The 21,208-nt window shown below is 36.4% G+C and overlaps 1 protein-coding gene across 1 annotated transcript in view; it reads left to right on the top strand.

Annotated features, from left to right (window-relative positions):
* Positions 1-21,208, top strand: part of SNTG2 (syntrophin gamma 2) — a 269,954-nt gene that overhangs the window by 174,089 nt on the left and 74,657 nt on the right. The window contains exons 8-9 of the mRNA XM_086745017.1: positions 413-504; positions 15,518-15,645. Coding sequence (XP_086601143.1) covers positions 413-504; positions 15,518-15,645 — 220 coding nt within the window. The remainder of the gene's footprint in view (positions 1-412; positions 505-15,517; positions 15,646-21,208) is intronic.

Below are 21,208 nucleotides of genomic sequence, written 5' to 3'. Positions count from 1 at the left end.
TTGTTTACAAATACAGTCCATGGTTATTCTCTAAGGTTAGACTTTAAACACTCAGTAGGAAGTTCATTCATTAAGTTAATGGGATTTGTGTAACTGGTAATTGGTTTTGAATATCTCATTTGCAGTGAAAAAAGGCTTGATCCTGTAGAGTTAAGCATACGAGTAGTTCCCATGAGCACAGTCTCTATAAAATGACATCTAGCTACTTTTTTTTTTCTTTCTGGACATGAAGTATAGCAGATGGTCAGACACATTTTATTGTCTGTCATTCTAAACAGCAAGTAGTACTTCTGGCTTGGTTTGTTGATTTTTATTAAAAATTATTCCTGTGTTTTACAATTGAAATAGATATTGCCTGATACCTATGTATATTTTTAATATAAGTAATTATTTTTCATTATCTCATTTCCAGGTTCCCCTGGACCATCCAGTGATCACAGCAGTGGAGCTTCGTCACCTCTCTTTGACAGTGGCTTACATTTAAATGGAAACTCAAGTAACACTGTAAGCAAATGAGTAATAAAAACATGGTGTAAGCTATGTAAGTTCTGTTCCCATTCTGAGCTTCAAAATACTAGCGTAGACTATGCTAAATTTGTTGTTGTGTTTGTTTGTTTGTTTGATCAACTGATTTTTAAGTGCATATACTGTAAAATTTTGTACTTACAAAGTACCCAACATGGGGACCTGGGCTGCTAGAGTTTTACTCTGAGGCAACTGAGAAGCTTGTAAGAGTGAGCACAGTAAGATTTAATCATTGTTTAGGCATGAATTCATTTGAGCTTTTGTCATACTTTGTTGAATTGTAGTATTATACTACTGAATTTAGTCCACCTAGAGATGCTGAAATGTACATGGAATTCATAAAATAGTGTAAAGTTGAGTTATGGAAACAAACTTCTGTGATAGGAAAGAAAGGGAGAAAAAGAGAAAGAAATAAAATGAGACAGCAAACTGAGGTGGGAAAAAAAAAAAAGGTGTGTTTCTTCAATCCAGAGAGTATTCAGTTCTTTTTTCTATGGTGAACAGCTATGACTGAATCAATTGCAGCATTGGAGGGGTTGTTGCGGGGGGGGTTTGAATCCTTTCTCCAGAAAAAATACTGGTCAGCAAAGCCAAGGAAGATAGGATGTCTTAGCAGGCAACAATGTTGTTCTTTTAAAAAAGAAGATTTAAGATGTAAATACTAGCTGTACAAAGACATGGACCTTCATGCTCAAAACTTGATTTAACTCATAACAATTGTAACTATAATCTTTCAATTGGATGTTAAATTTTACAGAAGGAATGCCCAGTGAATGGAGTGAAGGCTTCTTCTTGCCTCTTTTTTCTTTTCTTTCTTACTCAACCAGAGATGTCAGTGTCTATTGCTTACTATACTTCTCGCAGGCTTTGCGTTTTTTTGAGCACTGGCTCTCTAAAGTAATCCTTAAGGCTTGTTTTCATCTGATATATATATATATATATATATATGATAATGTAAATATATTCTGTACATATGATCAATAAATAAATTGAAATATGTTTTTCTGTGCTGATACCTGTGCCGTAGTGCTTGGGGTCCAAACTAAGCATAGGTACAGAAGACTTCAAGTTTATTTGTTTTTAATTATCTAGATAATTATTATATTTAATTACCTTGCATTGTTGTCCTACTAAAGAACCCCAAGCTGTCCTCAGTGTCCAGCATTCTGCAATGCCTGTCTTCCAGGTGCTCTGCAGACAAACAAAGTCCCTTCTGCAAAGAGGTTACCTTATAAGATGGCTCTGGTCAGATAATTGCCTGTGATTGCCTTAGCATGTGTTAGTAAATGAGTCCCTATTAAGTGCTAGAATGAGTGTGCCATAACTTTCAATAATCATTATGGCTGTACAGTGGGAGTTGCACACTTTCATTTCTGTGCTTTATAAACACATAAATAAGTGGCTGAAGTTTTGTAGACTTGCAACACAGTAATTTAGAGTTTGTTTCCAAGGTAGCACATAAAAGACTGTGCATAGGCTTGAAATATAAGGAGAAAAACAGAATGTAAAAAAAAAAAAACAGGAATACTAAGGTACTAGCTTGTTTTTATACAACACTTAATTTTTCTGAAGCTTGACATGAGGAGCTATGTATACACCAGACACTATGACCTAGAAGTGAAATAAAGCAAAACAATCTACATTATATCTAGCCTAGTAAAAAGTCATGGTCTCCCTTCATAGGAAACAAAATGACAAAATGATTGTAAAATGAAAAAACAAGGTTCTAAGTATTCTGAACAGGAATGACTGGCTTTGGAGCTGGTCTGCTGGATGTGTGTGGTGAAACTTTTATCAAACTAAGCTGTAAGTGTAACAGAGCTGTGACGAGATCTTGAAAAGTGGTTATAAATATGTTTCAGTGAATGCTTCTACTTCTTTTAATTAGGTACTTCCATTTTTACAGTAAAGGAAGAGCAGAACTGACATTTCCTATAACGGTGTTGCTCAGTAAGGCTAAAGATCATATAATCATAGAATGCTTTAGGTTGGAAGTGACCTTTAAAGATCATCTAGTCAAACCCAACTGCAAGGAGCAGGGACATCTCCAAACAGATCAGGTTGCTCAGAGCCCCGTCCAACTTGGCCTTGAATGTTTTAGAGATGGGGCATCTACCACCTCTCTGGGCAACCTGTACCAGTGTTCCACCACCCTCATTGTCAAAATTTTTTTCCTAATATCTAATCTAAATCTGCCTCCCTCTATTTTAAAACCGTTACCCCTCGTCCTATCACGACAGGCCCTACTGAAGAGTTTCTCCCCATCTTTCCTGTAGGCGCCCTTTAGGTATTGGAAGGCAGCTGTAAGGTCTCCCTGGAGCCTCCTCTTTTCCAGGCTGAACAGCACCAACTCTCTCAGCCTGTCTTCATAGGAGAGGTGCTCCAGCCCTCTTATCATCAAAGATATTTTTATCCTTTTTTAATGTCACCTTGGTAGGGGAGTCTGACTCACTTGGAATATTGCATCTTGTAAGTTTATTTTGTAGTTGTATGTACCTTCCTAACCACAGTCAGATCCATGCCATATTAGACAATGCATGACTATTTATGAGCTCCAGAAAGCACACAATGTAAAGGAAAGGACAAGAATAAGAGGTAAGGAATTACTGTTATGCCAGTTTTACCAAGCATGTCTGTTCTGAAAAATAATAATATAGAGACATTTGAGCTAATACTGTGTTCAAGCTGTAACGTTCACATGACACAATTGAGTATGTTGTGGTGATACTAGGCTGTATCATACAGACAGTAGTTTAGCAATTTTAACATCAAGCTGCTTCTGCCTAATATGATTATACCATTTTCAGTTCTGGTGCTAGCTTGCCTCTGTTAGATATATCTTTATCACATCTGCTGTGAAGCATCTGTTATGTGTGACGTAATACCATGATCAGGATTTATATACATCCTCCCTGTAATATCAGAGCAGTTTGGGGTGTAGCACTTTACCAATGTTCTCTGGAACACAGAGAAATGAGCTGAAGTGCTCTCTTCACACCTAATTATTTTGTGCTTGGTCACTATGACAAATACTATAGAAATTGGTAGTGGCAGATACACTTATCTGTGTCTTATAAGTGAAGTGAAGTTTCTTACAATGTGAAGTTTCAAAGGGGAACATAAAATGTTCAGAGGAGGTGGTCTCTAGGCTGGTGATTACCTGAAGGATTCTACCTACAAAACAATGATGAAAATACTATAGAGATATTCTCCTAGATGTCCAAATATCCTGGATGTTCAGGACAGCTCTCTGGAGAAATTGAGGGTGAAAAAAGAAAGAGACTGTAAATAAAATAAATCCTCATTTAAAACACTATTGAATAATATGATAGTTACTGTGCAAAGGGAGAATGTAGTAGGTTTGTTTGAAAATCCAGCTACTCTGAACTGTCTAAAAGTGATATTCTAATAAGTGAAGTGAGGCTACAGGAAATAATGATTTTTTGTGTGTTCATGTAGCTTAAGAACTCTAACTTAATTTTGATAGTGTATGTTTAGATCAGTTAGTTAAATAAAATTAAGGAGGTACTTCTGATTTTCTGAATTGCTTTAAAATGTTTTTTCCTCAGTGGCTTTGTTTCAGCTGTTAAATTTGAAGGTCTTGCTTTTAAAAAGATATTGCCTACTTTATCACCAAGTACAGTTTAAAAAAATATGGATGCTCAACTCCTGGTGGGACCAGTAAGATGCTAAATGTTTAATGTCTGTGATAGTCCTCATTCCAGAGTGAGAGAATGATATGGCTCAATCCCAAGCATGTAAAGGCAAAAAGGGAAGAGGATCTAAGAAAGGGGAGTGGACACTCTCTTACTGAGAGTAGAACCTCTTCTGATGGATACTTTAGTGGAATGTGTGACCAAACCATTGAATTGAGATTGAATTGATGCTCTGCATCTGAAAACTTCAGTGGTTTTATTTGAATGTTCCTGTATGTCTTCCAATTCAGTTTAAACACGCTATTGATCATTCTTAAGTTTTATTTTATTCTTAATTTTCATCATCCTGTAGCTCGCTTTAAAGAAGAAAAGTTTCAGGATTTCAGAGCATTAGCTTTTCTATTAGAATGGTTTAGCACGTGATACTGATAGACTCTGCCAACTCTTGATCTGAAAGTCCATGATTTTGTCACTGAATATGAAAGCAATGCAACTTTAAATTTACTTCCAATTTGCAGTGTATCATTTGGTAATGTACATGCATAAAATGTATTTAATGTAATAAATACAAAAAATAGCTCACTTAGAGGCACAGTGCTGGTTACTTTAATGAAAGTAATCACCACCATGTCTTCCGTTTATTTGCTGAAGAGAAACTTAAAATAGATGAACACAGCTAGCTACACTGAAATATTTTGGAGTGCTGCTGTGGTGAGGAGCTTTATGAAATTAGATAAACACACTGCAAATAAGTGTGCCTTTTTTTGTCAATTAATAAAATATGAAGTGACTGTCCCCTTTCCACCTACAGGGAAAAATAATCCAGATTTTCTGTTTCTGATTACACCTCTCAGAAATCATAGCAGTAGGAGCTGGAAAACGCCTATTAAATAACACCTGCCTGCTCCACTACTATAGAAATGTTAAGGAAATTGTTTTGAGTGTTTAAGTTATTTAATTGAGATTTAGCTGTTCAAAAGCGCTATGTTTTTCTAATTCTGATTGAAGTTGATTGGGACTTTCACTATAACATTAACAAAGTGAAAAAAAGGTGTCTTTAAAAGTTTTATCTTTAGTTGTATTGATCCCAGCTGTCACTGCTAATGTTTTTGGCAGACTTACTTCTTATAGTATTAAACATGAGATTGAACAGGTTGGTCATTTCTTCTGCATGGAAATTAAACACTTGTTTGATTTCCCAGTAAAGTTTAAGTCAAATATGGTTTTAGGATTTATTTTATTTTATTTATTTTATTTTTAACTTAGAGCCTTAACAAAAGCTGGTGAAAGGAATTATACCATTGAAAATACAAAGAAAATCTTACTAGCTGCTAAACAAATGAACACTGAACAATAATTTCTGCTCTATGACCTCTAGTAATAGTTCTAAAAATTCATTTAAAAGACTGTCAAAGAATGTGGCTTCAGCTTTTTAAGTGACGCTGGCATAAATCCAAGTCTGTTTCCACTGGAAAAGAAGTCAAAGACCAAGAAAGGTCAGATGAAAGATTATGACTTTGTTATTTATCTTCCAGAAAAAAAAAAAAAAGGTGCAGTAGGATCACAATGGAACTAATGTGCCAAGTAGAAAACAGTAGCTTGCACTTGTTACTGGTTTCATTTTTTAATTATTCATGTTTTTCCCGTACACATCCCTTTCATATGAATGCATTCTTTCTTATAGTTCTTATGAATTTGTTCATTTTAGTTTGCAGGGGCAGCAAAAAACAAAAAAAGGCTTAGGGGATAAAGCCAAATGTATTATTTTTTTAATAATTTCTGATAGAAATTGTGTCATTTTCTTTATCCTTATCCATTTGGGTTTTTTTAATTATACTTGATTAAAATATTTTGAGTCCCTTTGCTTACCTGGTGGAGGGAGCAATTCATCTCCAGGAGTCTGCTTTAGGGAGAGTTTTATTGCTCTGCAGGTTGCACTGAGTGCATTGAGTATGTTTCATTTGCACAGATAGACAAAGGAGTTTTGGGGAGAGGTGTGATTTGTTAATGAATGATGCTCTCCTTCACTTTGGCCTAAGGTATTCAGGAGTGCAGAATGAGAGCTGTGGAGGAATTAAGTTTGCATTTGATTCTTCATCAAAATCATCTCTTTTTTTTTTGTCTTGTTATCTGTTCTCCTGCTTATGACTACAAAGGTGCAAAATGGACCGCTTCAGGTCAGAGCTAGATTATAAAGAGAAGTTAGAAATTTGAAACTCTGTTGTATGAGTTAACTAAATATTTAACATTTCTCATCTGTTGCCAACATGGTGAACAGAAAGAGCAGCCACTTTTCATTAGCACCCTGGATTAGCAGGGAGTATCAGAAGTCTTTGATTAGAGGGAAATACATGAGATTGAAGACTAAGTGAGGAAGCTGAAGTATTAGAAGAAATGAAAGCAAGCTTTTTCTGTCTTTCTTTCTTTCTTTTTTTTTTTTATCTAGAAAAATCCATCTACTATTCTCCCAAGTTAGTGTTAGATTGCTGTTCCAAATACCAGGCCCTGTTAATGATCAGCAAGGAAACAGAGTCATATAGTGATGCCCCATTTCTAGATTTGAATGGCTTATAGTGAAAAATGATAGTGAAATTGAGGCAATAAGTCCTCCCACTAAGTTGTATCCAATGTCATTCCACAAGTTCCTGCAACAAATTGACACTGAGCTCCTAGTTAGTGACAGAAGCAAGAGTTAAGCCTCAGATTTATCCTAAGGGATGGGCAAACTGTGTGGAGTTCAAAGAATTTCCCTAACCTTGAGCTAATTTTTCTAAGCAAAGACAGTGCACCCCATTTGAGGATATGAAAGGCTGCCAAAAGCTGTCTGTAACAGCTGAAGTTTGAGTACACTTCCATTTATAATGGAATGCCATAATAATTTCAACATTATATTTTGTTCTGTTCTTTTCCTTATACACCTTTAATGTTGGGGTTTGGTTTCTGACTGCTGTTATAATTTGAGAAGAGCCATAATTACTTCCTGCTTTTTGTGCTGAGATTTAATATAAACTACTGTGGCCCCTGTCCCTTACCCCACAAAGGAAGAATATATCTGGAAAGGTGTTCCAGGCAAGGTTGTTGAGGTTGCTCAGGAACCAATTACATACTAACCCGAGGGAAACGAATTAAAGAAAAAGGTGCAAGATTCTGTCAAATAGTCCATATGTATTCTCTAAAAATATTTTAGTCAGGCTTGTACCTTATTGGCTCATTAAAAAAATAATAATGTAATAGCACCTAGCAGCACAGCTGTAATGAAATATTCATTAATATTTCCATTGTAAATCACTTCTAGAGAAACTTATATAATTGAAAGATTTTTAATTTGTTTCTCACTGGTAGAATAGTAATCCCATTGATTTAGATGCATAGCTATTGCACTGAATAGGGCAGTGTAAGTCCCTAACATGTACTACTATACAATCTCTCCACGTAAACACCACATATAGGTGCTCAGTGTCTGCAAAACCATCTATTAATTAAAAAGCGTTAAATGTCTTCAAGAGCAGTCATTAAATTTCAAAAGCATGCATGTCGTGCAGCATTAGAATTAAAATAGTGTTTCTTTCCTGTGATAGAAAGGGAGGGCTAGTATCCTTGTTTCACATGCTGTTTCACCTTCCTCCCATTTAATTAAACAACGCCTGTCAATTAAAATAATGTAGAATAGGGCTGTATAATTAGAAGTTGCTGCTTTCACTGAATTTTAAAGACATCAAATTATTGTCCAAATTGTTACTCCATCTGGAAGAGCTTGTTTCCTTTATAGAAGCCTTTATCTATTAAATTATTTGGTGATGCATACTTTACCGGATAATTACTGTCTTCTTAAAGCTGTCACAGAATTGTGCACCTGCATCTAAGAATTCCATTAAAAATAAACAAACACAAACCCTCTCCTGAATTGGTGCTGCATCAAAGGAATGCACAGGTATTTTTGTATTGTCATTAAATCCCACTGAATTCTGAGACAAGTCAAACACTCTAATTGACTCTATTTATAGTAGATCTCTCAATAATGTGTTTCTTTAGCTGGACATCACAAGAGTTTCACTCATGTCTCTACTCCTGGCTGAACACTTGTTAAGTGTGTTGTTCAACAATTAAGGTAAGCTAACATAAGACTCTCTTACTTCTAAATGGAACAGCCTTGTTTTCTTCTCCAACCAATCTACAGCCTGTGTTTCCTTTCTGTCCCTGGAATAAGTATTGGCGAATGCTCAGCCATACATCAGTCAGATCAGTTCATCGATCCACAGAAAGCTGATCTTACCTATATATAAAGATATATAATGTATATACGATATATATATATATATAAAAGTAACAGACCTGACTGAAAACTATAGAGAAAGCTCATTCAATTCGCTGTCAGTTGAACGGTTGCTGCTGCTGTTGCAAGAAATTATATAACTCTAATTCTCTTCCTCCAGAATAAGTCTAAGACAAATCTGCCTGCTTTGGAAAGCATATTGTATTGAGAGCTTTCTTTCAAGTATGCTGTAGGTATTTTTTAGTAACGGAATTTTGACAAGATGCACTCCAGTTTGTACCAAAAAGATGCAAGAAAGTTAGTATTTACTAATCTGAAATGTTTTACTACAATCCATTAAAACTTATTGGCCAGTGTTTCCAGTTATAGCTTAAGGAATTGAAGCTATGCCAGGGCTTTTTTTTTAGCATTTCAGAGTTCAAGGACTACCTGGGTGATGCTCTAAGTCATATGATTTAGTTTTAGGCAGTCCTGCGAGGAGCAGGGAGTTGGACTTGATGATCCTTATGGGTCCCTTCCAACTTGACATATTCTGTGATTCTAAAGTTCTGTTATTTCAACTTCAGCGGTTTTTTTACTGGGAAAATATTTCAATATATAAATGTCAAATGTATTAATGTTGCTAGCATTTTCCCACACATGTTTTACAGAGAAATATTTTATATTCTTCTCAGAAATTCTTGGCAATGCTCACTAAGGCGGAAATAGCAGAAATACCTCAAGAAATAAATAATAGCATCATCATAATCATCTCTTTTTGAACCAGTGTCAATAAAGACAGTAATCTAGAATTAGTTATGCCTTTTACATATACATGTGATTGGTAGAAATACCAGTTTATGAAGCAGACTCAAGACTTTAATGATACACTTTGAAATAATAAATCCTCTAAAGCAAAAAATTAATAAATTCCAAATGATCAGTAAAAGGTTATTTTTTTTCCTAATGGATATCACACTTGATTCTTATTTCACAGAATCATAGAATCATTTAGGTTTGAAAATACTCTTAAGATCATTGAATCCAACTGTTAACACTACCAAATTCACCACTAAACAATGTTGCTAAATGCCACATCTGCACGTCTTTTAAATACCTCCAAGGGTGGTGACTCAAACACTTCCCTGGACAGCCTGTTCCAATGCTTGATCACTCTTTCAGTGAACAAATTTTTCCTAATATCCAACCTAAACCTCCCCTGGCCCAACTTGAGGCCATTTCCTCTCATCTTATCACTTGTTACTTGGGAGAAGAGACCGACACCCACCACTTACAACCTCCTTTCACGTAGTTGTAGAGAGTGAAAAGGTCTCCCCTCATCCTTCTCTTCTCCAGACTAAACAATCCCAGTTCCCTTAGCTGCTCCTCATAGGACTTGTTCTCCCAAACCTTCCCCAGCTTTGTTGCTCTTCTTTGGGCAAACTCCAGCACCTCAATGTCTTCCTTGTACTGAAGGGCCCAAAACTGAACACAGTATTTGAGGTGTGGCCTCACCAGTGCCGAGTACATGGGGATGATCACTTCCCCAGTCCTGCTGGCCACACTATTTCTGATACCAGCCAAGATGCTATTGGCCTTCTTGGCCACATGGGCACACTGCCGACTCATACTCAGCTGGCTGTCAAGAAACACCTCCAGGTCCTTTTCTGCCAGGCAGCTTTCCAGCCACTCTTCCTCAAGCCTGTACTGTGGGGTTGTTGTGACCCAAGTGCAGGACCCAGCACTGAGCCTTGTTGAGCCTCATACAATTGGCCTCGGCCCATCGGTCCAGCCTGTCCAAATCCCTCTGCAGAGCCTTCCTGCATTCAAGCTGATCAGCACTCCCACCTACTTTGATGTCATCTGCAGAATTACTGAGGGTGCACTCAATCTCCTCATCCAGATCATTCATAAAGATATTGAACAAAACTGGCCCCAAAATCCCCACCTGGATAACACCACTTGTGGTGATCGGTTGACCGGCAGCCAACTGGATTTAACTCTGTTCATCATCACTCTTTGGGCTTGGCCATCCAGCCAGTTTTTTACCCAGCAAAGAGTACACTGAAGTCCAAGCCATGAGCAGCCAGTTCCTGCAGGGGAATGCTATAGGAAATGGTGTCAAAGGCTTTACTAATGTCCAGGTAGACAACAACCACAGCCTTTCCCTCATCCACTAAGTGGGTCACCTTGTCATAGAAGGAGATTAGATTAATCAAGCAGAACCTGCCTTTCATAAACCCATGCTGATTGGATCTGATCACCTGGTTGTCCTGTATGTGCCCTATGATAGCACTCAATATGGTCTGCTCCTTAATCTCCCCCAGCAGCAAGGTCAGACTAACAGGGCTGCAGCTCCCTGGATCCTCCTTCTGGCCTTTCTTGTAGATGGACATCACATTTGCTAACCTTTTATTTCCTTTTAGATTGTTTTACTTCTCAATTTTTATCAAAGTAACAAATAATTAAATTTATTAATTCATTGAAACTTAAATGTACAAGTGTATTTCTTGCTAGTCTTTTGAAACCCTCAAACATGCAATTTAGCAAAAACTGCAAAAATTAAGGAGTTTTGATAGTAAATCAAACTCTTATAAAACACAAATAAGTCTCTTGGGAAACCATTTGCACTGATTACATTTACAGTTGAAAGCTCAGATATTCATAGAAGTTGCTCTGTCTTCTCTTTATTTCTCCAATACTGGTGACAACAGCAAGACATCGTGCTAGCAAAGAAAAAAATGTAGCTTGTTTCAAAGGAATAAATAATTGATGCTAATTAATTTAGTCTCCTAGGAATAACCTGTATCAATTTTCATTGCCTTTTTGCTTAATTGTGGTATGAGAATGTTTGCAATAGATACATTGGTGCTCCCAATCCAGTTCTTCATCTACATCCACTATGAAGACACTTGCCTTTCTGCAAATCAGAGAGTATTTGTAGTATGAAATGAAAAGTATATTTAAAAGCAAGCTTCAGCATGCTGAGTAATACAACCCTGAGTATTTCTGACTCTAGAAGTGAGTTAACCCAGCTTCAAGCTACTTGAAGCCCATGTTTAACGAAAGAGCGATATGTCAACCTAAAACTGTGACTGTCAACCTATCACTGTGATGGCTTTCCAGGTGCAGCCCTAGCAGAAATTGCAAATTAAGTTACTAGGCAGGATTCAGAAACTCTTCTGAAGACATGACATTTTCCTTGCAGAGATTTAGAATCGATGATGGTTTGAAAAAAAAAAAAAGTAAGGTAAAATTACTGAGTTTCCCAAGTTCTGCAAATCATACGTCACAAAAAGATGAAAAATTGACAATCCCAGCCAGCTCTGATTTTTTGCCTTCCTTCCTGTGTTCTTAGTGGAAACAGTTACAGAGACATACCTGATTAGATCTCTCACTTAGTGGAGGACTTTCTGGTCTCATTCTACTTGTGGGAAGATTTCTCGGTTGCCCCATAATTAGTTGTTACATAGTTGTTTAAAAAAGCAACAAAGTACTTGCCTACATTGTCCTTCATAGATTGATGATTGCTAGTGGGATACAGAATCAGACACTCCTCTGGGTCAACAGTACACAGCTGTCCCAGGTGGGTAGTGATTATGTGTCATTATGACCTGATTCTTGTTCAGTGTTCTGTCAAAAATGAGATTTTTGTGTTCAATCTATTTCTTAATGAGCAGGTGTTACAACCAAATTGGAATTAATTGGAAACATTGTTGGTGGTCTCAGCAGAAAGCCAAAGGTGTGAAATGAACTAGAGGATAAAAGCTATGATTGCAGAGGTGATCTCTGAACAGCCAAATTTTTTTTTAGTGCTTTGGAGAAACTGTGGAGAGTTTTCAACATGAGCAGCAGCAGCTGTTTAGTAGGCGGAAGGCTTGAAGGTCAGCCAGCTTGGTACACTGGGACAGACCAGAGGACCATCTAGCCAAATAGCTTGTCCCCAGCAGATGCCCTCAAGAGAATACAAGAACAGAGGCAACTTATGGAATTATTTGTAGGATGTATTTCCTGCACCTCCAATGATTTCTAGCGTAGGGGCTTCCTGAGCTACAGTTTGTTATATAAATACTTTTTTTTTTTGTTTCTGCTCTACTATAAACTGATTAGTAGAATATGGGTTAGCAAGAAATAGACATTTGAAACTTGATCCAGTTTGACCCCTTCATATCCTTTCACTGTTCTTGGTCATTAATGTTCAGATCATGCAGTAGGGTTTTCTCAGATGTAAGTAGTCCAGAACTGGGGAGAGGTAGCAGAATTACTCTTTTTAGTGTGTTTTTCAAATATCAAAACTTTGAAATTGTCTGGAGAAGCCACATTTTCTTTAGGAGTTTACATCACTTGGAACAGTTTAGCATTTTGGCATTAATATTTCTATACTGTAGTGTCATAACTTTGGGGTTAATAGATTTTGACCAAGTGGTTTTAGCCACTTTTCCCCATTCAATTCATGAATCTAATAACCAGCTGTGATGTAGATTTTCTGAAATTCTGATCTTTACTTACATTGAGATATTTTTTCTTTACAGTGGTATCCTACTAAAGCATTTGATTGAAGTGTAAGGGACCAAATGGAAAATATTAAATTGTGAGAGTGACCCATCTACAATTTTTTTTTTTTCTGCCAAATGCTCTTAAATTGCCTAGAATATTACAGAATATTGTTCAACAGCCTGGTAAAAGAAGTGCTGCTAGTAGTTCACAAGAAAAAGAGATTTATGTTTAAATTGTCTAGATATATTCTGTATCTTGAGAGTTGAGAGGATAGGAACAATATGTTCCTTTATCTTCTGTATCTTGGATTTAAATTCAGTGATCATATTCAAGCACTTATCTTTCACTGTAATAAGCTACCTGCTGCTTTATTCTTAGATGTTTCAGTTTCCAGACAGGCCCATTAGATTATGTTGATTGTTTTCAACTTTAGATTGTGTATGGTTCTGTCAATTATATTAATTTGTACAGAATTCTAAAATATGCATCATATTCTTCACTATGATGTTATTAAACTTATACTAAGCTTTGGAGACACTTAAGGCTTTTTTAGCTAGTTCTGTGAGACAGAGTTAGTCTAGGACTTTATTATGAAATATGCATACTGCAACAACACCAGGAGATCTCAACCGAATGAAAACTGGATTGTTCTAGAGATTGCAAATACTCTGAATGAAATTCCTTTCCCCAAAGAGATTGCAGTCTAAAAGATTCTTTAGTGCTACCAACTCTGGCGATTTCATTACAAATTTTTCATTTACTAGAAAAGCGTCCCTCAATCACTAACTCTCAGTCGTCCTGTTAGAATGTGAATCTCACTTTTTTGAGTAACTAAAAAAAAGTAAATAGAAAGATCAACCCTTGCTCACTGTAAGAAAGAGCTCTGGGGGGAAAGAATTAACCCTAAATCCTTATGAGGTAGAAAAAGGAACAGAAATAGAACGAATCCCAGAATGCTCTTTATTATGAGTGAGTTTTATGGCTTTTGAACACCTGGACATAACAGAGCTGAAGTTGGGTCATTTTGTGGTTTATTTGCTTTTGTGAGTACTACTCAGTGTATATTTACAGCTCATTTAAAAATAACCAGCTTTCAGCTCCCTTATCTACCTGAAAATTCTCTGTGCAGCCTGGGATGAATAATTTTCAGTCAGAGACGACACAAATGCCTAACTTTGACCTAAATATCTATGACTGTGAGTCCTCCTCAGCTGCCTCTCTGTAAATAGTATCGCTGTCTTTATAAAAGAGTGAAATGCTCAGCTGTCATGATAGTGTGGAGATACAGGGACCAAGAAAAGCTTTCCAATTTGTCATTTTTATGCATTCTGTAAGAAACTCCTAATTCATTCTATTGGTTTTTTTAATAAGCTTTTTTTTTTTAAGCTCATAATCATGCTCATAAATCTGAGTTGGTACACTGAGCAGTGGTTTCCAGCATTTTCTAATCTGTTTCTAATTTAATTGATTTTTGTCTGTAAACACTATATTGAAATAATTTGCAAATAAAAACAGTTGCTGTCTCTTTTTTTTTTGACAATTTGGGAGTAATTCTGTACTTTCAGTCATTGATACAATGATGTAAACTTCTGGATATTATTTCACTAGGAACAAACTACATATTCTACAAGTCTATATTGACTAAGATGAATATCTCTCTGCAAAATGTTTTACTGCTAGTGGTTCTGTGACAACTTTTAAAAATTCATAAATGTTTTCTTTTTATCATGTTTCGTTCTTGGTGCCTTCATGCGCTATTTAATTGCAGTACATAAGATGCTACGTATATGAACAGGTTGAACAGTCTCTATACATAAGCTCTAGGTTAGGTTTTAGTAGACCCTTTTATCAATAGCTATATATCCAGGCTAATCCCCCTAACAATTTTCATTTACATACATTTGATTTAAGGTTATTTTCTTTTGTATGGCTGTAGTTACAGGAAATTAGTAGATTGTAAAATTTTATATTTTCGCTGTTCAGAGATCTGGACATCCTTTACTGCTTAGATAGTATCAACAATCTTACCTTTCTAGTAGAAGCATTTGGAGGAAAACTTCAAAGATTAAATTTCAAAATCCAGCACTCCGTATATGGATAGTGATAACACAGAAATCAGAATTTTAAATCTACTATTAAATAACATTCAATATTGTCTAATGTAGTGTTTACATTAGGATATTATTTGTGTATTTTTCTCTGATGATTGTTTGAGACATGTAGAAGAGTTACACAGACCAAATTAATTTAAACCAAAAATGTAATTTTTGTTGAATTTAGAGAAAATTCAGGACATTTATGACTAAAAAGTATTTCTTTTTTATTGTCAGTTATAAGTATTAACTATATATATATTAATGTTAAGGCAATACTGAAATTATCACAAGCATAATATCAAGATAGCTAGCATTCCTTTCTACGTGAATCCTTCTTTTTATTTCTCTGCTAAATCCTGAGTTTCTTGAATAGTTTTATTACTCTGATTATTCACTTCTGGGACAAGCAGAGCTAGAGATGCATATTTATATTTTTTTCCACTATATTGTCTGATAAACTGCACTTACTGATTCTCATTTATTCTGTACAGGCTCCCTCATCACCTTCTTCACCCATAGCTAATGAACCAAAATACGAGAAGCGCTGGCTAGACACCTTATCAGTTCCTCTGTCAATGGCTCGAATCTCAAGATACAAAGCTGGAACAGACAAATTAAGGTTTGTGATCTAAAAGGGGAAGCACTGGGTTAGCTAACTGTACATAATATTTTACTGTGGACTGTTGGCTATATAAGAATTCTTTTAAGTGGAGATATAAAAGTCTTCTTATAAAAAATACGAAGTCCATCTTCTCTTGAGATTAATTACATGCATGGTCATTACCAAAGATAAAGTAAAACTGGACAATAAATACAGATCCTACAAATATGTTTGTATGATGTTTTATCTTGGGAATTCAGTTAGCATCAGCAGCTAGCAGAGAGGTTCACCAATTCTTGGCCTTACTTGGATTAATTTTTAAGGTACTACATTTCATTCCCTATCTCTAGTGGAATACTTCCATGTTCCAAAATTCTAATATATCAATTAACTCTCCTTTCTTTTTACAAATGATAACATAGTGCACAATCATCATGACTATGCTGGATATCGTTGTCATATAGAAAGTCATATTAACAAGAGATTTTGGCAAAGCACATGGTACAAAATATTGTATTTTTGACTGTAGAATCTTTTTTCATGTTAGACGCTTAAGTAATGGTTCATAAAGTATCTGTTGCATAGGATGTCAGAGGTGATTGTCCTGGACTTCAGGAAAGATGAAAATAAAAGTGGAGTTTAATAAAAAATCAATAAATGATGTGTTTGAGAAACGTTTAGCACATCACAGCATGCATCAGCTTTTTTCTGCAGGCCATTCCGTGTGGTAGGACTGCCTCAAATCTACCAGTAGTTGTGGTCCGGGTAGTCCAGAGTTCTCCCTATGTATGAAAACAGAAGTTCATTCACCGTTCTTATTTTCCATTTTCTTTATGAGTTGCCCTATACTCACTGAAAATGTTCTCTTCTCTTCTCTTCTCTTCTCTTCTCTTCTCTTCTCTTCTCTTCTCTTTCTCTTTCTCTTTCTCTTTCTCTTTCTCTTTCTCTTTCTCTTCTCTCCTCTCCTCTTTCTCTTTTTCTTTCTCTTCCTCTCCTCTCCTCTCCTCTCCTCTCCTCTCCTCTCTTTCTCTTCCTCTCCTCTCCTCTCTTCCTCTCCTCTCTTTCTTTCTCTTTCTCTTTCTCTTTCCCTTTCTCTTTCTCTTTCCCTTTCTCTTTCTCTTTCTCTTTCTCTTTCTCTTTCTCTTTCTCTTTCTCTTTCTTTCTCTTTCTCTTCCTCTTCCTCTTTCTCTTCCTCTCCTCTCCTCTCTTCCTCTCCTCTCCTCTCTTCCTCTCCTCTCTTTCTTTTTCTCTTTCTTTCTCTTCCTCTTCCTCTTTCTCTTTCTTTCTCTTTCTCTTTCTCTTTCTCTTTCTCTTTCTCTTTCTCTTTCTCTTCCTCTTTCTCTTTCTCTTTCTCTTCCTCTTTCTCTTCCTCTTCCTCTTTCTCTTCCTCTCCTCTCCTCTCTTCCTCTCCTCTCCTCCCCTCCCCTCCTCTCCCCTCCCCTCCCCTCCCCTCCCCTCCTTATTCTTGATAATAAGGGAATTGGACCTTTATTGAAGCATCAGTTATACAGATTACCTGCTACCAGGAGATACCAGAAATCCATGTGTATACCTTTATTGATCCATGCCAGATTTGTTACCTGTTTCCTGGAAATTACCTGAAAAACATAGTTTTTCTAGTAGGACAGTTATGCTACTTTTAACTTTGAGCAATTAGTTTCCTAAGCCAGCTGGCAATTCCTCTTCCAGATTTTGTGTTAAAGCATCACAGGTGAATAAATTGACCAGAAGACTTTCAGGTTCTTCCACAGTCTTTGTCTGAACTCTTACTTCCATTTTATTTGGTCTCTCATCACTTAGAATCATAGAATCATATCAACTGACCAGTTCATGTGGTTCGATCCTTCCCAGTCTATCACAGGCCTCCAAATATTCAAGGCTTAGTAGTTCTCCTGTGAGTTAAGTTAACAAGTCTCTATGTGCACATTTAGACGTCCACTTACCATCAACTTACCATCAATGTTCTTAAATTTAAAGAATAAATGGAAGAGGATGGAACATTTAAAAATCTGAGTTCAGTTGTTGCACTGATAGTTTGAAGCAGTTTCACTCCTGTTCTGTGCACTCTATGCATTAGATGGAGCAAGCCCTAGGGATTCCAGTTCCCAAAACAGTAGCACATGCATTTTGAGAATTCTTTGAAATATAACATCTTCTGATATTGTACTGGGTCTAACTGAGATGGAGTTAGTTTTCTTTATAGCAGCCCATATGGTACTGTGATTTGGTTTGCGACTAAAATTATGTTAATAACACGCTAATGTTTTGGTTATTGCTGAGCAGTGCTTTCACAACATTAAAGCTTTCTCTTTTTCCTGCTCTGCTTCCACTCAATGAGTAGGCCAGGGATGAGCAAGGAGTTGGGAGGGGATACAACCTAGGCAACTGAACCTGAATTGACCAAAGGTATATTCCACACCATGTAACATCATGCTCAACAATAAAAACTGAGAACAGAGATTTGAGGAAAGCTAGCCATTGCTTGGAGACTGGCTGGGCATGATTCTTCTTGGTGGAGATGGTGAGTGGTTGCCTTTGCATCACTTGTTTTGTTGGTTTTGTTTCCTCTTCTTTTTGCTTATTAAATGGTCTTTATTTCAATCCACAAGTTTTCTTGCCCTTCCTATTCTCTTTTCTGTCCCACTGGTGAGGTACGGTAGGGGAGTGAGTGGCAGTGTGGATGCTTAGCTGCTGGCCCAGGATCAATCCATGACAGACAGATTTTTTCTTGCAAGGATTGAGGAGTTTGGTGATTTCAGTTTCAGTCTTGGAAAGATGTATTCTCTTGTGATGCATCTCACTCCCATATATGTTTAGTATTCACAGCACTCCTTTATTACTGTTTTTTTTTCCCTTTTTTTTGTAGACTCTCTAAAGGAAGATAAAATTGTTCCATAAAGCCTACCACCATCCCATGATACTTTAGTTCTACTAACTCTTCCTTGCTTTTTTTTTTTTTTGTAAACCAAGAAGAATATCTGTATGAGCATTAAAAGAATGCCACCTGGAGACTAACTGCACACGAGATGTTTCCCATGTTCTTACTAAAGGTGTTTATTTTTGCCTGAGGGATACGAGATTGCTCTTATCCTGTTCTCTCCTCCTCTAAAATACATGTACATGTTCTTGCTGTTATCCCAATTGTATTGCTTCTTTTACATTTCTCTGTGTTCGTATAAGCATAAATTCCAACATTTGTCTTCAGTCACTACTCTTTAAAATCAAGTGTCTGTTTTGCATGAAATAAAACCTACAAGCAATTACAAGTATAAATAGTGACATTAGTCTAGATAACAATCCTCCTTTCAACCATATTTACATATCTCCACTCCCTTTCACATTTCAGCCACCAGTTTAAAGTCATTTGAATGAGTCCATGACAATTCCCCTGAATGTATCATGGCTCCTGATGAGTAATTTGCTGATTTTGCCACTCTCTGAATATTTACTTGGAGCCTATCTGCGTATGTTGGTAGACAGCATACCTGCTTTTTCAGAATTAAGTGAGTCCATGACTCATTTGTAACTTTTTGTCTCCTTCTTGTTCTTTGTCATAACTTTGTTTTATTGCAATGCTCCATTAGATAATATCCTATAAGTTATCTCAGTTGGTCTTGAGAAGGTGCACTGTCACCAGAATAGCCAGATTACTTTTTAAGTCTGTGTTGTCGAGGTTTTGGAACTGTCTTCTGTCGTGTCACGTACACAGCTGTGTGCCTTCTCTTCAGCTAGATGAGCTGTATGGGAGGCCTTTTTCCCCTGCTCCCTACCTGAATTTAATTCAGAGAGGTCTGTATCATTCTTTAAATCAAAATTGTATCCCTTTGACTTTTGACATTCCCTTGTAACTACGCAAAATGTTATGGCTTGGGAAAGGATATTGAAGCCTGTATGATTATTTTTTTGTCTATCCGCTCACAGGTAATGCAGACTCTGCTTCCTTCAATCCTTCTTTTCTCTGAAAGAAAAACGTCTTTTTCACCTGTGAAATTCTGGCAGTTGGCTACAGCAGACTTAGCATACTTTTGTGACTAAAATCAATCACAGACTGATTGTTTTAGTATATAGTATTGTGTATTCTATGTATAGTATCTGTAAGTCCAACTACTCTTGCTGCTCTGATGTAAGCTGCTGTCAGCCAGTATGGATGGCCCCTCTGACCTCATTCACTTTTCTTCTCCATCATGTCCAAGATTGTTTCATACCTCCAGCATTCTCTTCTGGTGGTGTAAATCAGCTCCGACTTTCAGATAACCTTAGAAACAACCAAAAGATTGTCTGTCGTAAGGTTGAACAGAGTCAGATATGTTACTGAACAACGTAATTTTGTTGCCATTATTTTAAAAAATACAGTGTGACAATGTATGGCATGTCATCATCTTGCTCAATGTTTTTGACCATTTTTCAATTAGAAACATGTTATATAGCTAGAGTTGCCTGTTAGACTGTAGTATGCTTTTGATGTGGTTTTTTTCGCAAATCTAGTCTAATCTAATCAGATCAGGCTCTATTACTTTGTGGTTTAAATTCCTCAGTACTTTATTTGAGTTTTCCAATAACTTTGGCAAGAAAGGGCATAATTTTAGCTCTTGTGTCATGAGATAGCCAGGAACACTTGTATCTGATCGTTATTCTTTTTTTCATTATAACAGAAAGGAGTTATCTTTGACATCTCATTACACTTGACTTTTCATTTTATTTTTCTCAGGAAGTCTTAAGACTGGTGACTTAATGACACAAGAGTATATTTTTCATATATTTTAGATTTTGTCAGCACCATAGATATTAACAGAAACAAGAAAGAATGGGATAGATTTTTATCTTTCCTTATACATGAAGATGAATGAATGAAAATACTGCAGAGTGAGACTGTGAAGTGTGTTTTGTCCATACCACAAAACAAAAGCAAAAAAATCCCCCAGGATATTTCCAAGGAAAGGTAAGAAATGTAGTAGGTGTCCTTCCTCTTCTTAATGCAGCATCTTTCCAGTTATACCTTCAGAAGGTATGAACATGGAAGAGAGACATTGTTTATATGATTGGAGGCTATCTGAATATTTCTATGCAGCATGCTGATTAGTCTTTTTGATTAGTTAGTAATTCAATAGCTTTTTTATTCACTTGCCTTTCTAGTATAGCACCACTACTATTATTCTTCACATCTCATCATCCGTCAATGTCATTGTTGTCTGTTAGAGATACGGTAGTATATACAGTGAGAACTCTGTTCCTGCAAGTACTCTTAATTGCTAGCTGGTAATGGAAACATCTTTTGACTGCTAAGTTAAGGATGGAGTTGATCACTATATGTGATGTAAGTTTAACAGAGTAATAACGAGATCAGTAAGTATTTCTCACTCAAAGGAATTTGTAGTTTGGATGGTTTTTTTTTAGGATAGCAAAGTAAAGACAAGTAGTTTTCTAGAAGATGGAGAACGTAGTTCATTCTTTTATAATCTTTCATTTTTGTTACGCAGTGTCTAAATCCATATTTGGAAAAAGGTGTAGGTAAGTATTTTCAGTCCTTACAGCAGATACCGACAGTACTGTGGAATCATTTTTATTTGTTGTATTGACTGGA

Source organism: Chlamydotis macqueenii, chromosome 3 (genome assembly GCF_036417535.1).
Source record: "Chlamydotis macqueenii isolate bChlMac1 chromosome 3, bChlMac1.mat, whole genome shotgun sequence".
Taxonomy (NCBI): domain Eukaryota; kingdom Metazoa; phylum Chordata; class Aves; order Otidiformes; family Otididae; genus Chlamydotis; species Chlamydotis macqueenii.
The sequence above is the reverse complement of the archived record's forward strand: the minus strand, read 5'-3'. Positions and strand labels throughout refer to the sequence as shown.